At 36.2% G+C, this 16,367-nt stretch overlaps 3 protein-coding genes across 28 annotated transcripts in view; 2 read left to right on the top strand and 1 right to left on the bottom strand.

Moving 5' to 3' along the window:
- Positions 1-64: 64 nt before the first annotated feature.
- On the top strand, positions 65-1,454 carry LOC130169253 (phospholipase A2 inhibitor beta-like). Its single transcript, XM_056375815.1, has 4 exons — positions 65-71; positions 159-254; positions 598-1,122; positions 1,207-1,454. Exons 1-4 carry the CDS (start codon positions 65-67, stop codon positions 1,452-1,454), a joined length of 876 nt encoding a protein of 291 aa, XP_056231790.1.
- Positions 1,455-1,714: 260 nt separating this feature from the next.
- LOC130169218 (uncharacterized) lies at positions 1,715-5,588 on the top strand. Its single transcript, XM_056375753.1, has 4 exons — positions 1,715-2,467; positions 2,942-3,007; positions 3,107-3,166; positions 3,266-5,588. The coding sequence occupies exons 1-4, from the start codon at positions 2,335-2,337 to the stop codon at positions 4,459-4,461; spliced, it is 1,455 nt and encodes a 484-aa protein (XP_056231728.1). The 5' UTR covers positions 1,715-2,334; the 3' UTR covers positions 4,462-5,588.
- A 151-nt stretch (positions 5,589-5,739) lies between these two features.
- The window catches only part of LOC130169216 (potassium channel subfamily T member 1-like), an 80,334-nt gene continuing 69,706 nt past the window's right edge, over positions 5,740-16,367 (bottom strand). For all 26 annotated transcript variants that reach the window (XM_056375727.1, XM_056375728.1, XM_056375726.1 and 23 more), the window contains one exon: positions 5,740-8,970. In XM_056375727.1, the coding sequence (XP_056231702.1) occupies positions 8,850-8,970 (121 nt within the window). In that variant the 3' untranslated portion in view covers positions 5,740-8,849. The remainder of the gene's footprint in view (positions 8,971-16,367) is intronic.

Here is a 16,367-nt window from a genome sequence, read left to right as displayed (position 1 = left end):
ACCGTCCCACCAGGTAGAGTCCAAGCTGTAGACTCTGCATCCTGCATTGATGAGATTGATCACCATGATCGGTGAGTGCACTTATTTCATCCTCGTACTTTGTGTAGAAAATGATGAAGTGATGTCAGAACTGATGTGATTCCTCCGTATCTCCACAGGCGTTGCTGCTCTCACTTTGTTGCTGGTGAATGTGCCGTTCAGCCATTCATGTGACGAAGTAGAACAAGTTCTGATCTGCCCGAACCTGCCTCCATGTAAGAGCTCATGGTTTGATTCAGTGTTTGATCGGCTGTGTGAGTGCACTTTCATGTACATTGGGCTGATATTGGTGTTTATTTGAATATTGATATGATTAGATTCCTTCCTCCACAGAGTAATATGTAATGCTCACTGAAAAGAAAACCAAATTGTTAAAAAAGCTTTTCCAGTCATGACCAATGAAGTGTTAACTTAAAAAAGAAAAATGGGCGTGATCACCACACCAGTCCTTGTATCTTCCCTGGAGCAACTGGTCTGAAAACTTGCACTGAATGTGACAGAAAAACAACTTCATCATACCTTCTTTCATCACATTCTCCCACGCATTAATTCTTTTAGATTTCAGCCCTGGTTATTTGACCCTGGTGATGTACCTGAATGGCGTCGGGGAGATCAACTCCACTGTGTTTCACAGCAGCAACCTCACCTCTGTAACCACGCTCAGGATCGACAACGCCGGTGTCACAGGAATCGCTGAAGGAGCCTTCGGTTCTTTCCAGAACCTCAGAGGTATCAGTTTAAGGAGGAACGCGCTGACACAGATGAACCCTAAGTGGTTCGGCCGGCCTGCCGTCCTCAGTGAGCTCAGCCTCGCAGAAAACCAGATCGAAGCTGTGAACGAGTCCATGCTGACCGGGCTCATCAACCTCACGAAGCTCAGTCTGAATAAGAACAGAATCAGAACCATTGAGACAAACAGTTTTCAGTCACAGACCGACTTGGCCGAGCTGGACCTGTCAGAAAACAGGATGACTCGGGTCTCACCGCAGGTCTTCAGGTCTCTCAGGTCCACCAGGATCAGACTAGATGGGAACCCCTGGGACTGTTCCTGTGGAGCTGAGGACTTTGTTGTCTTCCTAAAAGGTTTGTGAAATCTGAGACAAATAACGACAAGACCTGTGTGTGTTTAAAGAAGACTTCGAACCCTAAAACTGCTTCTCCTCTCAGACCTTCAGAGCAGATCTCTACTAGACAGACAGACGGCGGTGACCTGTGAGAGTCCTCCATCTCTGAGGGGTCGACCTGTGTGGGACGTGTCGGTGTGCGTGACGTCACCTACGCCAGGACCACCGTCGGCATCACCAACGGTCCAGCTCAGACCCACTGATGCACTCACAACAGTCCCTGCATCCTCTGGTACATCTGGTTCGTCCTTTATTTCACAGGTCCCAGATTCACCTGCTAATTTGATGTAAACTTTACTGTTAATGACTAGAATATTTCCCAGAAAGTCCTAGGTAAGTGAAAAATAGTTGATGTCAATATCCATCAGTTTCCTAGAAAGACGAACAAAAAAAATATGTCTAATTCTTGATTAAACAGAAAATGTGCCACATTGAGTCCCAGCTCTGACGTGTGGAAATTAGGTAGAAATATGTTTGTAAATGTAGCTGCTGAATCGGTGAAGTTTTATAGCATGGAGTGAGTATTATTGATGATCATCAGCAGCGTGAAAGACAAAACTAAGGAAATCCCAATGCAGCTCAGAACTACAGGTAAACATGTATTTACTGACCACTGCTAAGCAGATCCATAATGTATGGCAGCTCAAAAAACACAAATTATTAATTTTTGTTAGTTTTTTATTTATGAACCATTTCACTTACCTACAACATCATTTTCCATTTTTTTTGTTTTGTTTTAAGAAAAAACTTGGAAATTAGTAGTTTTTCTTTTCTTTTTTCCTTTTTTTTTTTTAACTAAAGAACTGTAGCATATAAATCTTTCTCTGTTTCCTTCATAAGTTGTTCAGGTCTGTCTTGGAAATGTCCCAGTAATTAGAAGCTTAATACCAGCTAATTTTTATAAATTTATCAGGAAGGTTTCCAGGAGATTCACTTGAAAATATGGGACCAATAAAATAAAGTGTTACCTAAAATCCCCACAATTCGCTTTTGAATGCTGCCCTCTCCCCACGTTGGGTAATTAGTGCTTTTGTTGTTCCCCTTAGCAAACGTTGGTACAGCTGCATCACAAGAAACCTCTGTCCAAACCAAACCCACTGATGCACCCACAACAATCTCCCCTCACACTGGTACCTGTGCTGCTTCTTCTTCTTGTCCCAGTTTGTGTTTGATGTTTGAAATTCTTCAGCACAGTTTTATTCAGTTTGTGTCTCTGTTGTTCTCTGCAGCAACAGCTCCAGCACGACCAACAACAGAAACATCTGTCCGCGCAACATCCACTGATGAACATAGAACACAAACTGGTACATTTACTTCTTCTGGTCCCAGTTTTCTTCATCTTTAATATTAATTTAAACAGAATCAGAATAATGAGAGAGTAATTATATAGTTCTGTTACAGGGAAAACGGAAGACCTGACATATTCGATAAACCGTTACCACAACTACACACATTGCAAGACTCCAGGTTTATTTAAGAGACAGAAACACCTACTCTGAATCCTCCTGAAATGTTTAATGGTATTTCACCTGCAGATGGCGCCATAGCAACATGATAAATTAACTATCTCAGTGGTCATGGCTCTGACTCCTTTGAAATTTTGTAGAATTCATTCTTTTGTAGAATAAAAATCCCTGATTTTTGCTGACAGCATTTTTTCTGTCTTCATATGTTTTGATGCTGATTCAAAATCTATAATCATTTTCTGTTATGAAATGACTCTGGAGCCTTGGAGGTGTGTCTTTCTAGTTGTTTAGCATTTCTGTTGTTCCCTGTAGCAACACATGTGACTTCACCACCATCAGAGGCAGAAACCTTCACCCCTCCACACACTGGAGTGACCGGTGCGTTTGATATTTGAATGTCAGAAATAAAAGAATCAGAGAATTGCCTCACCCCTCACACAAATAATGTGTTCTTCATATTCACGTTGTTCCTTCTAGAGACTTGTGTGACCTCAAAACCAGATACAAACACTGTCTGCACACTCGTTGTTGTGATAGGTACCTTTATTTTATTTTTCATTTTTTTGCAAATTTCAGCTTGATTGTACTGAAAAATATAATCGGATGATTAAATAATAACGGCTTGCTCCTCTGCAGTGGTCCTCTGTGTGCTGCTGCTTGTGGTGTGTTTCCTGGTGGTGCAGCAGAGGAGGAAACGCAACAACAAAACTGTGATGCCTGGACGTTCGAAAGAAGAGAAGGAGGAGTTGGAAGACGACAGGAGCTCGAACCCTGATCAGTCTCCAGGACACTCTGAGAACAGAGACGCAGAGACGGCTCAGAGGAGGCCTTTTAGTGGAGTCAGAGCTAAGTCGGCTAACGCTATTCTCTTTATATCTCCTTTCTGTGTGTCTGAGAAAGATCAAGTGACTGTGCAGCATGAGACAGAGGCTCAATCAAAAGACACAGAAGGAGCAGAAGGAGAGCAGAAACCGGAAAATGAAGCAGGAGGATTTCAGACAGAAAATATCACAAACACTCCCGACACGACTGAGGGACAAACTGATGCCGGCAGCAGTCGAGATGACAACTCCCACCGTGTTTCTGTCAGCACTGACACTGTAGCGTATCTCAGCATCGGCAACAACCAGAACAAACCAAACCCTGATAATCTCAGCAAACAGCTCAATGACAGTTTGGGTCAAAGATCACAGATGGGAAAAGTCATGGGGAGGATCTCCACCTGGCCTCCCACTGCAATTCAGTGGCAGGAAAGATGTAAAGTGATGGAGGAGGCGAGTGAAACTGAGAAGCACCCAGGTGAAGCGAAGAAAACAGTAAACAGAGAGGAGCGTCCCTCTGTTTGTGACCGGGATACAAAGGAAAAAGAAAAGGAGGAAAATCATATGGAGGGTTTAATAACTTCTCCAAACAAACTAAAAATGAACGTAGCTGGCATGAAATTGAAATTCAGTGAGGTTCAAGCCCACACGGACACCAAGCAAGAGGAACCAGCCACAGTGACACATACAGGAAATAAAACCCAAAGTCTGAATCAGGAAAAACTCAGTCACAACCAAGACCTCAAACCTGCAGAAAACTCTACACACAAGAGCAGCAGCAAGGCCCAGCAGAGAGACGAGGCGAAGCGAGCTGTGACGAACAGACAGAGGGCGGAGAACAGAAGCACCGGCTCAAAGACTCGCTCTGACGGTGCCTCACCGGATGATGAAACGCTGCTGTACGGCAACGAGTACGCCTTCATGGACCTGCTGCATGAGGTCGTGCAGAACAACGGCCGCTGGACCCGAGAGAGGTGGAAGCAGATGAATGTCAACAAGCAGCGGCGTTAGGACGGAGGTACACAAGGATTTGTGATTCACTAAAATGTTTTGTACACATAATATTTAGTAGTTTTATTCTGGCAATCAGCACTTAAAGGAACAGTTCAACATTATGGGAAATTCCCTTATTTGCTTTCTTGGTGAAAATGAGGAAATCAATATCACTCTCATGAAATCGTCCAATCAAGGGACCCTCAAGGTATCTGAAGTTTGTATCACGTTCCCATACAGTTAGGGGGACTGACATGAGACGGATTAAAATAATAAGACGCACATTGAAGCAGCAGAGGACGATATATCCTGACTTTTTTGTCTTTATTTTGGGTGAAGCTCCAGAAACACTTGATCCTACATTTCCCATAATGCAACATGTTACAAAAAAAATGATACAAGCTCATGACCTGTAGCAGAATCTTGTTTAATCTTATGATGCTTTGGATATGATGCTCTGTATACACTGATGCATGAGTATTAATAATCTATTAATGTCATATATCATTCGTTGTCATTTATCAGCCACAAGCCGCTCGCCTGGATCTGTCCAGAGGAAATAAAATCCACTTAGCAGCAGCTGATTGTTTCCTGATCTGTGTTACACCATATTCTGTGACCATCATGAAGTGTGCCCATGAGGGGGGGGTTCAATCTTTAAAACAGGTGAAAGAAAGAAGAAGTACCTGACAATATTTAGATACTGCGGTTTTATTGAATCTCCAGGAACAGCAGAGTCACAGTTTCTGATGACCTGTTTCAGGACCTTCACTCTGCTGTGCTCCTGTCGACCTGTGATGGATGTGATGGATACTTCAGGTGTTATTCAGTCTTTTAAGAAGGTGAGAAAAATGCCAAGTACCTGATAAGTTCTGGACAGTTACTTTCACCTGTTTTAAATTATGAATGACAAATGCGGTCACACTTTACAGCGGTCACTGATATGGTGTTACACCGTCTTGTCGTCACTATGAGGCCAAAACTTCTCGTTTTTACTCTTTGGTTTGTGAGCAGATTAAACAAGGCGTAACTTGGTCATTAGTGAGCTTTAGAGGTATCACTAACTGTTCCCTGACTTTATGCTAAGCTAACTAGATACTGTATCAGTAGTCAAGAGAGTGGTATCAATTATTGGCATGTAACTCAGCGAATAAGGACGTTTCCCAAAATGTTGAACTATTCCTTTAGCTGTGAGTAAATAATGGCACCCTGTTTAAATGTAAAAACATGTGATTACTCCTCACACTGTCACCTGAAGCTCTGAGAAGAAATAAAAACACAATTTCATTCATTAGATCTGGCTGCATGCAGCATTTATTTGTTCATATTTTATATACGTAGAAGGACACTCGCTTCTCATAAGAAATAGTACAAAATGGATCAACCCCTTTTTGACACTTGACCTAAAAACAAAGTGGAGGTAAACATGATACGGAGGCTTTTGATAACACCGAGACGACATGCATGTTCCATTCATATAAATACACAGTATCAAATAATGGATCCAACTTGCAAGCAGTTGACTTGATTATGGGTTTCTCTAGCGACGGGACATCACACTAAATGTCCTGCTAAATGTACAAAATGTATTGTTCTTGGCAAGCTTGTATATCAAAACATGCTTTTTTTTGTGTGTTTACATGCCCCTTGTGGTATTGTAAGTATGGACAGTAGGAGATCTGAATTGATTTCTTTGTGGAGTTGTGTGAAGTGAGGACCCAGGAAGACGTTAAATGAATGGATCAGCACACAGATCGTATCCTCCATCATGCTTTCACTCCTCAGCTCTCCTGCCCTGTAAACTGACCATTCTGGGGAGGGGGGGGGGGGCTACTGAGCAAAGATCAACAGTTCATCTCAATTGGACTCTTTGCAAAATATATAAATTGGAAAAAAAGCTTATGCTGATTCCTCCACAAAAAAAAGGCAGATTTCAAAGAGAAAACAATACATTTTAGATTACTTCATCATAACTATCACTTGATCTTTGACATGAAAAATAAAAATGGCACATAAAGTAAGCTTTGCAAACATCTGCAAGGTGTGCATGTGCACAATACTGCACATCTGACTGTCTTTGCTTCACAGGAATGGTTGAATACTGTCCGCTGTGTTGTACAGATTCAGCTTAAAGGGTCATGCTGATTTGCTCTAGACATCCCCGCAGAGCTTAGTGCAAAAATAGTTCAAGTCCTCTTTCATTTCTTAAAATCACACAGAAGAGATTGAAACAAAACAAAGGAAAAATAAATGGCAAAACGGTGAATAAATAGTTACTATTTACAGTGATCAAACCAAACATACATCTGAGAAATGATCAAATGAAAAGATTCAAATACTGCACCGTGACACTCTTTACACACGTGTGGCCTGTACAATTTGGAAGAGAGAGCACTTCATTTTCAGCTATATATCCAAATATATTTGGAAATAGATTACAGATAGATCACTAACCATAACCCTATCAGTGCAAAACTCTTCTGCTGCCAGTCCTCCTGCAACTCATTAAAGAGTTCTGATACTGGAGGATTTACCATCAACATCAAATGAATTCAAGGTAAAAGAATAAGAACACTAGAATCTGACCGATACTGGATTGATATTTGAGTTGAAAACAATTTGATAATGATATATCTGACAATTGTTTTTTCTGATAAGGAAATCTTAATGTCACTTTGGAAATTTGGAATACACGCTTATTCACTATCCTGCTGAGAGTTAGATGAGAAGATTGACACCACTCTCATGACTAATCAAAAAACAGCCAGATGGTTGTCTTAGCTTAGCATAAACACTGGAAGCAGCTAGCAAAATCTGCCTACTGGCACGTCTTAAGCTCACAAATGTATATGTTATATTTTGTTTAATCCTCACATATGTTTTAAACAAACAAGATATGACATGTTACGGTAGCAAGCTTTAAAAGTGGTACTTGACGTTTCCCGCTGCTTCCTTTAGCTTAGTCTTTATGCTAAGCTAAGCTAATCTCCCGCTTTCTCTACTTTTATATTTATCATACAGATATGAGAGCGGTGTCAAGCTACTCATCTAAATCTCCAATGAGCAAATAAGCACGTCACAAAATGTTAACCTATTCCTTTAAATTTGGTTATTAAACATTTGTGAACATGAAATGTAGAGAGACATTTTACAGCTGAAAAAATTACACTACAGCTATAAATAACAACTATAAACAAAACAAATTAAACAAGTACATTCTTAAATTTAACTACGAAAATAAGAAATATAAATTAAAAAAGTAGCTTATAGAATTACAATAACCTATACTGATTTCTAGTAAATTCAGTAGTGCAGGGTGTGGGCAAGCCTGTATTATTAACATTAACTTAATTTATGATTGTTGAAATAGCTGATACAAATGAGTAATTCATATTTTGTATGAATATATCCCTCATTTACCGGTATTCTTTTGGTATTTCTATACTGCAGGTGTATGATTTATGTATTGGCCAGGTTCTAAAATAAAAAACACTAACACTGATATCATAAAAATAGATGCGGAATGGCACTGATGTACAAATTTAAACATATAAATATCTTAAACAAAATGGCACATATAGTAGAGCAGACATAATCTGAGACTGTTTAAAATAGTGAAATAAATTAACAATATTCACTTTTCAACAATAACTACAACAAAAATTAGTTTCCAAAAACATAACAGAAAATATTTTTTTATATGGCTGATTAAAAATGCCAGGGGACAGTTTGTTGTAAAAAAGTTTGTGCTCATAAAGAAAATGAAAATCCTGTCTGATAAAGAGCATACAAACAGTCAATAGAAACTAAAACATCTGTAATAAATTAAGGAAAAGTGCACATGTATTGTAATTTCATGGTAAATGCTTGAAGAGCTAGAAATTCAAAGCATTTACCGTTCTCTTTAAAAAACATGATGGTGACGGTGTGGAGGAGGGTGTAGTTGCCCCGAGATTCAGTTCTTTTGTGAGTTTAGGTAGAAACAGGTGTAGAGGAAGTCGGTCTGAGTCACGGTGTGAGGGCAACTTCACCCCTGAGCAAAACATTGTTGGGCGAAAGAATGGTTTAATATCCTATATGTGCACAAAAAAAAATCCTCTGACTGTCCAAAGACCTCTCACAACAGCAATCAAACCTCTCAGACCTTTGGTTAGTGGGGATGAGGGAGTCATTTCCAGTGCCTTGTTCTCAGGTCCAGACTGTTTAGCGAGGGCGATGTGTATTAGTACAGTTAGTAGAGGCATGTGAATGGAGTTGGGGTGGATGACGAGGCACTCTTCATGCATCCTCCTGTAGCAGCTCAGTGGGAAACAACAGGTCTCTCAGCGCTGTCTGATTGTTTCTGGTCTGAGCCTGAGAGACACATAATGCACATTCACAATAGACAGCTGTTTTTTTCTTCTGTTTCAGAGATGAGTCTCGTCTCTTGTCTCTGTGCCAAAGTCCTGCTGGTTCCTTGTGCTGCGTGCCTGCCCCACCTGTGCGTCCTCTGGCATGTGTGCCAGTGGGTCAGACCGGATAATGTACCTGAAGAGAGAAAATCAACATTATCTGGCAGTATGGAGCAGTAACTGTACAAGAGAGTGAAAATTTGGATTAAAACTTGAGCATTAAAATCAAAGGTGTAGGTTTGGTCTCAACATTGGTAGGGACACAACAATTCCGCCTGCCCGTCAAAACAAAGACATTTGCTATTTAATGCTGTCATCCAAACAGTTTATTAACATATAAGATCTGATCTCTAGCATAAATTGTCTAAAACGTCATAGTATAGTAAGAGATAAAAATGTTAAAAAATGTCATGGTATAGTAAGGCATAAAATGTCATAGTATAGTAAGGCATAAAAATGTCATAAAATGTCATAGTATAGAAAGGTATAAAAATGTTAAAAAATGTCATCGTATACGAAGGCATAAAAGTGTCATAGTATAGTAAGGCATAAATATTTAAAAAATACGTCATAATATAGTAAGGCATAAAAATGTCAAAAAATATCATTGTATAAAAGGGCATAAAAATGGCATAGTATAGTAAGGCATAAATATGTCAAAAATTGTCATGGTATAGTAAAGCATAAGAACGTCATAATATAGTAAGGCAAAAATATTTCAAAAAACGTCATAGTATAGTGATGCATAAAAATGTTAAAAAATATAGTATAGTAAAGCATAAAATGTCATAGTATAGAAAGGTATAAAAATGTTAAAAAACGTCATAGTATAGTCAGGCATAAAACATTATACAAATGTAACAGTATTGAGATGGCCCTGGGCTGTATGACCCTATTTTGTTTAGGCCTATTTCTGGTTCCTGTGTTTTTTTCAGGTACTTCCTGATCATCTGACTGACTTCACCTGAGTGTGGCCTATTTAAGCTGGGAGATTCAAGATGGCCTCTCTATCTCAGCTCTCCTGAAACGCTGGTGCCTTTCAGGGAACCAACTTGATTTTGCTTGGTTGTATATTGTCTTTTGTTAAGGCTTCAGTTCTTGTACGTGTATTTTAAGTTGGCTTTCATTATTCTAGCACCCAACACCTACATTATACTACTGACTTCACATTTTCTACTTTGCTTATATTAAATTGAATTATCTTTAATAAATTTGGTTTCTTCGAATGGTTGCTGTGTGGACCTCCCATCTTGGTTATGCTCCTAAATTTGCCGGACAAAAAAGTATAGTATGGCATAAAACGTCAGAAAAACATATATATTAAAGCATAGAAGGTCATAAAAACGTCATAGTATGGTCAGGCATCAAAAAATATAGTATAGTAAAGCATAAAAATGCCAAAAAACGTCACACTATAGTATGGCAGAAAAATGCCAAAAAATGTCAAAGTATAGTATGGCATAAAAGGTCAAAAAAACATCATAGTATATTAAAGCATAAAAGGTCATAAGAATATCATAGTATGGCAAGGCATGAGACGAAATAGTATAGTGATGCATAAAAATGTTAAAAAATATCATAGTATAGTAAGGCATAAAAACATCATAGTATATTAAGGCATAAAAATGCCAAAAAGCGTCATTGTATAGTATGGCATAAAACGTCAGAAAAATATCATTGTATTTTAAAGCATAGAAGGTCATAAAAAGGTCATAGTATGGTCAGGCATCAAAAAATATAGTATAGTAAGGCATAAAAATGCCAAAAAACGTCACAGTATAGTATGGCATAAAAATGCCAAAAAACGTCAAAGTATAACATGGCATAAAAATGCCAAAAAACGTCATAGTATATATAGTATGGCATAAAAATGCCAAAAAACGTCAAAGTATAACATGGCAGAAAAATGACAAAAAAGGTCATAGTATAGTATGGCATAAAACGTGAAAAAAACATCATAGTATATTAAGGCATAAAAGGTCATAAGAATATCATAGTATGGCAAGGCATGAGACGAAATAGTATAATTAGGCATAAAAATGCCAAAAAACATCAAAGTATATTATGGCAGAAAAATGCCAAAAAATGTCATAGTATAGTAAGGCATAAAACGTCAAAAAAAACTTCATAGTATATTAAGGCATAAAAGGTCATGAAAACATCATAACATGGCAAGGCATGAGACGAAATAATATAATTAAGCAGAAAAATGCCAAAAAATGTCATAGTATAGTAAGGAATAAAAATGTCAAAAAAGTATAGTAAGTCATAAAACATCATAAAAATGTAACAGTATTGAGATGGCCCTGGGCTGTATGACCCTATTTTGTTTAGGCCTATTTCTGGTTCCTGTGTTTTTTTTTAGGTACTTCCTGATCAACTGACTGACTTCACCTGAGTGTGGCCTATTTAAGCTGGGAGATTCAAGATGGCCTCTCTATCTCAGCTCTCCTGAAACGCTGGTCCCTTTCAGGGACCCAACTTTATTTTGATTGGTTGTATATTGTCTTTTGTTAAGGCTTCAGTTGTTGTATGTGTATTTTAAGTTGGCTTTCATTATTCTAGCACCCAACACCCACATTACACTACTGACTTCACATTTTCTACTTTGCTTATATTAAATTGAATTATCTTTAATAAATTTGGTTTCTTCGAATGGTTGCTGTGTGGACCTCCCATCTTGGTTATGCTCCTAAATGTGCCGGACAAAAAAGTATAGTAAGGCATAAAAGGTCAAAAAACATCATAGTATAGTAAGGCATAAAAATGCAAAAAAATGTCATAGTATAGTATGGCATTAAACGTCAGAAAAATATCATTGTATATTAAAGCATAGAAGGTCATAAAAACGTCATAGTATGGTCGGGCATCAAAAAATATAGTATAGTAAGGCATAAAAATGCCAAAAAACGTCACAGTATAGTATGGCAGAAAAAAGCCAAAAAATGTCATAGTATAGTATGGCATAAAACGTCATAAAAACTTCATAGTATATTAAGGCATAAAAGGTCATATGAACATCATAACATGGCAAGGCATGAGACTAAATAATATAATTAGGCATAAAAATGCCAAAAAACGTCATAGTATAGTATGGCAGGAAAATGCCAAAAAGCGTCATAGTATAGTATGGCATAAAACATCAAAAAAATATCATAGTATATTAAGGCATAAAAGGTCATAAGAATATCATAGTATGGCAAGGCATGAGACGAAATAGTATAATTAGGCATAAAAATGCCAAAAAACATCAAAGTATAGTATGGCAGAAAAATGCCAAAAAGCGTCATAGTATAGTATGGCATAAAACGTCAAAAAAACATCATTCTATATTAAGGCATAAAAGGTCCTATGAACATCATAACATGGCAAGGTATGAGACAAAATAATGTAATTAGGCATAAAAATGCCAAAAAGCGTCATTGTATAGTATGGCATAAAATGTCAGAAAAATATCATTGTATATTAAAGCATGGAAGGTCATAAAAACGTCATAGTATGGTCAGGCATCAAAAAATATAGTATAGTAAGGCATAAAAATGCCAAAAAACGTCACAGTATAGTATGGCAGAAAAATGCCAAAAAATGTCATAGTATAGTATGGCATAAAACGTCAAAAAAACATCATAGTATATTAAGGCATAAAAGGTCATAAGAATATCATAGTATGGCAAGGCATGAGACGAAATAGTATAATTAGGCATAAAAATGCCAAAAAACATCAAAGTATAGTATGGCAGGAAAATGCCAAAAAGCGTCATAGTATAGTATGGCATAAAACATCAAAAAAATATCATAGTATATTAAGGCATAAAAGGTCATAAGAATATCATAGTATGGCAAGGCATGAGACGAAATAGTATAATTAGGCATAAAAATGCCAAAAAACATCAAAGTATAGTATGGCAGGAAAATGCCAAAAAGCGTCATAGTATAGTATGGCATAAAACATCAAAAAAATATCATAGTATAGTAAGGCATAAAACGTCAAAAAAACATCATTCTATATTAAGGCATAAAAGGTCCTATGAACATCATAACATGCCAAGGTATGAGACAAAATAATGTAATTAGGCATAAAAATGCCAAAAGGCGTCATTGTATAGTATGGCATAAAATGTCAGAAAAATATCATTGTATATTAAAGCATGGAAGGTCATAAAAACGTCATAGTATGGTCAGGCATCAAAAAATATAGTATAGTAAGGCATAAAAATGCCAAAAAACGTCACAGTATAGTATGGCAGAAAAATGCCAAAAATTGTCAAAGTATAGTATGGCAGGAAAATGCCAAAAAATGTCATAGTATAGTATGGCATAAAACGTCAAAAAAACATCATAGTATATTAAGGCATAAAAGGTCATAAGAATATCATAGTATGGCAAGGCATGAGACGAAATAGTATAATTAGGCATAAAAATGCCAAAAAACATCAAAGTATAGTATGGCAGGAAAATGCCAAAAAGCGTCATAGTATAGTATGGCATAAAACATCAAAAAAATATCATAGTATATTAAGGCATAAAAGGTCATAAGAATATCATAGTATGGCAAGGCATGAGACGAAATAGTATAATTAGGCATAAAAATGCCAAAAAACATCAAAGTATATTATGGCAGAAAAATGCCAAAAAATGTCACAGTATAGTATGGCATAAAACGTCAAAAAAACATCATTCTATATTAAGGCATAAAAGGTCCTATGAACATCATAACATGGCAAGGTACGAGACAAAATAATGTAATTAGGCATAAAAATGCCAAAAAGCGTCATTGTATAGTATGGCATAAAATGTCAGAAAAATATCATTGTATATTAAAGCATGGAAGGTCATAAAAACATCATCGTATGGTCAGGCATCAAAAAATATAGTATAGTAAGGCATAAAAATGCCAAAAAACGTCATAGCATAGAATGGCAGAAAAATGCCAAAAAATGTCATAGTATAGTATGGCATAAAACGTCAAAAAAACATCATAGCATATTAAAGCATAAAAGGTCAAAAGAATATCATAGTATGGCAAGGCATGAGACGAAATAATATAATTAGGCATAAAAATGCCAAAAAACATCAAAGTATAGTATGGCATAAAAACATCATAGTATATTAAGGCATAAAAATGCCAAAAAGCGTCATTGTATAGTATGGCATAAAATGTCATAAAAATATCATTGTATATTAAAGCATAGAAGGTCATAAAAACGTCATAGTATGGTCAGGCATCAAAAAATATAGTATAGTAAGGCATAAAAATGCCAAAAAACGTCACAGTATAGTATGGCAGAAAAATGCCAAAAAATGTCACAGTATAGTATGGCATAAAACGTCAAAAAAACATCATAGTATATTAAGGCATAAAAGGTCATAAGAATATCATAGTATGGCAAGGCATGAGACGAAATAGTATAATTAGGCATAAAAATGCCAAAAAACATCAAAGTATAGTATGGCAGGAAAATGCCAAAAAGCGTCATAGTATAGTATGGCATAAAACATCAAAAAAATATCATAGTATATTAAGGCATAAAAGGTCATAAGAATATCATAGTATGGCAAGGCATGAGACGAAATAGTATAATTAGGCATAAAAATGCCAAAAAACATCAAAGTATAGTATGGCAGGAAAATGCCAAAAAGCGTCATAGTATAGTATGGCATAAAACATCAAAAAAATATCATAGTATAGTAAGGCATAAAACGTCAAAAAAACATCATTCTATATTAAGGCATAAAAGGTCCTATGAACATCATAACATGCCAAGGTATGAGACAAAATAATGTAATTAGGCATAAAAATGCCAAAAGGCGTCATTGTATAGTATGGCATAAAATGTCAGAAAAATATCATTGTATATTAAAGCATGGAAGGTCATAAAAACGTCATAGTATGGTCAGGCATCAAAAAATATAGTATAGTAAGGCATAAAAATGCCAAAAAACGTCACAGTATAGTATGGCAGAAAAATGCCAAAAATTGTCAAAGTATAGTATGGCAGGAAAATGCCAAAAAATGTCATAGTATAGTATGGCATAAAACGTCAAAAAAACATCATAGTATATTAAGGCATAAAAGGTCATAAGAATATCATAGTATGGCAAGGCATGAGACGAAATAGTATAATTAGGCATAAAAATGCCAAAAAACATCAAAGTATAGTATGGCAGGAAAATGCTAAAAAGCGTCATAGTATAGTATGGCATAAAACATCAAAAAAATATCATAGTATATTAAGGCATAAAAGGTCATAAGAGTATCATAGTATGGCAAGGCATGAGACGAAATAGTATAATTAGGCATAAAAATGCCAAAAAACATCAAAGTATATTATGGCAGAAAAATGCCAAAAAGCGTCATAGTATAGTATGGCATAAAACGTCAAAAAAACATCATTCTATATTAAGGCATAAAAGGTCCTATGAACATCATAACATGGCAAGGTACGAGACAAAATAATGTAATTAGGCATAAAAATGCCAAAAAGCGTCATTGTATAGTATGGCATAAAATGTCAGAAAAATATCATTGTATATTAAAGCATGGAAGGTCATAAAAACATCATCGTATGGTCAGGCATCAAAAAATATAGTATAGTAAGGCATAAAAATGCCAAAAAACGTCATAGCATAGAATGGCAGAAAAATGCCAAAAAATGTCATAGTATAGTATGGCATAAAACGTCAAAAAAACATCATAGCATATTAAAGCATAAAAGGTCAAAAGAATATCATAGTATGGCAAGGCATGAGACGAAATAATATAATTAGGCATAAAAATGCCAAAAAACATCAAAGTATAGTATGGCATAAAAACATCATAGTATATTAAGGCATAAAAATGCCAAAAAGCGTCATTGTATAGTATGGCATAAAACGTCAGAAAAATATCATTGTATTTTAAAGCATAGAAGGTCATAAAAAGGTCATAGTATGGTCAGGCATCAAAAAATATAGTATAGTAAGGCATAAAAATGCCAAAAAACGTCACAGTATAGTCAGGCATCAAAAAATACAGTATAGTATGGCATAAAAATGCCAAAAAACGTCAAAGTATAACATGGCAGAAAAATGACAAAAAAGGTCATAGTATAGTATGGCAGGAAAATGCCAAAAAATGTCATAGTATAGTATGGCATAAAACGTCAAAAAAACATCATAGTATATTAAGGCATAAAAGGTCATAAGAATATCATAGTATGGCAAGGCATGAGACGAAATAGTATAATTAGGCATAAAAATGCCAAAAAACATCAAAGTATAGTATGGCAGGAAAATGCCAAAAAGCGTCATAGTATAGTATGGCATAAAACATCAAAAAAATATCATAGTATATTAAGGCATAAAAGGTCATAAGAATATCATAGTATGGCAAGGCATGAGACGAAATAGTATAATTAGGCATAAAAATGCCAAAAAACATCAAAGTATATTATGGCAGAAAAATGCCAAGAAGCGTCATAGTATAGTATGACATAAAACGTCAAAAAAACATCATTCTATATTAAGGCATAAAAGGTCCTATGAACATCATAA

This window comes from Seriola aureovittata, chromosome 5, assembly GCF_021018895.1.
Source record: "Seriola aureovittata isolate HTS-2021-v1 ecotype China chromosome 5, ASM2101889v1, whole genome shotgun sequence".
In the NCBI taxonomy this organism is placed as follows: domain Eukaryota; kingdom Metazoa; phylum Chordata; class Actinopteri; order Carangiformes; family Carangidae; genus Seriola; species Seriola aureovittata.
This window is presented reverse-complemented; position numbering and strand designations above follow the sequence as displayed.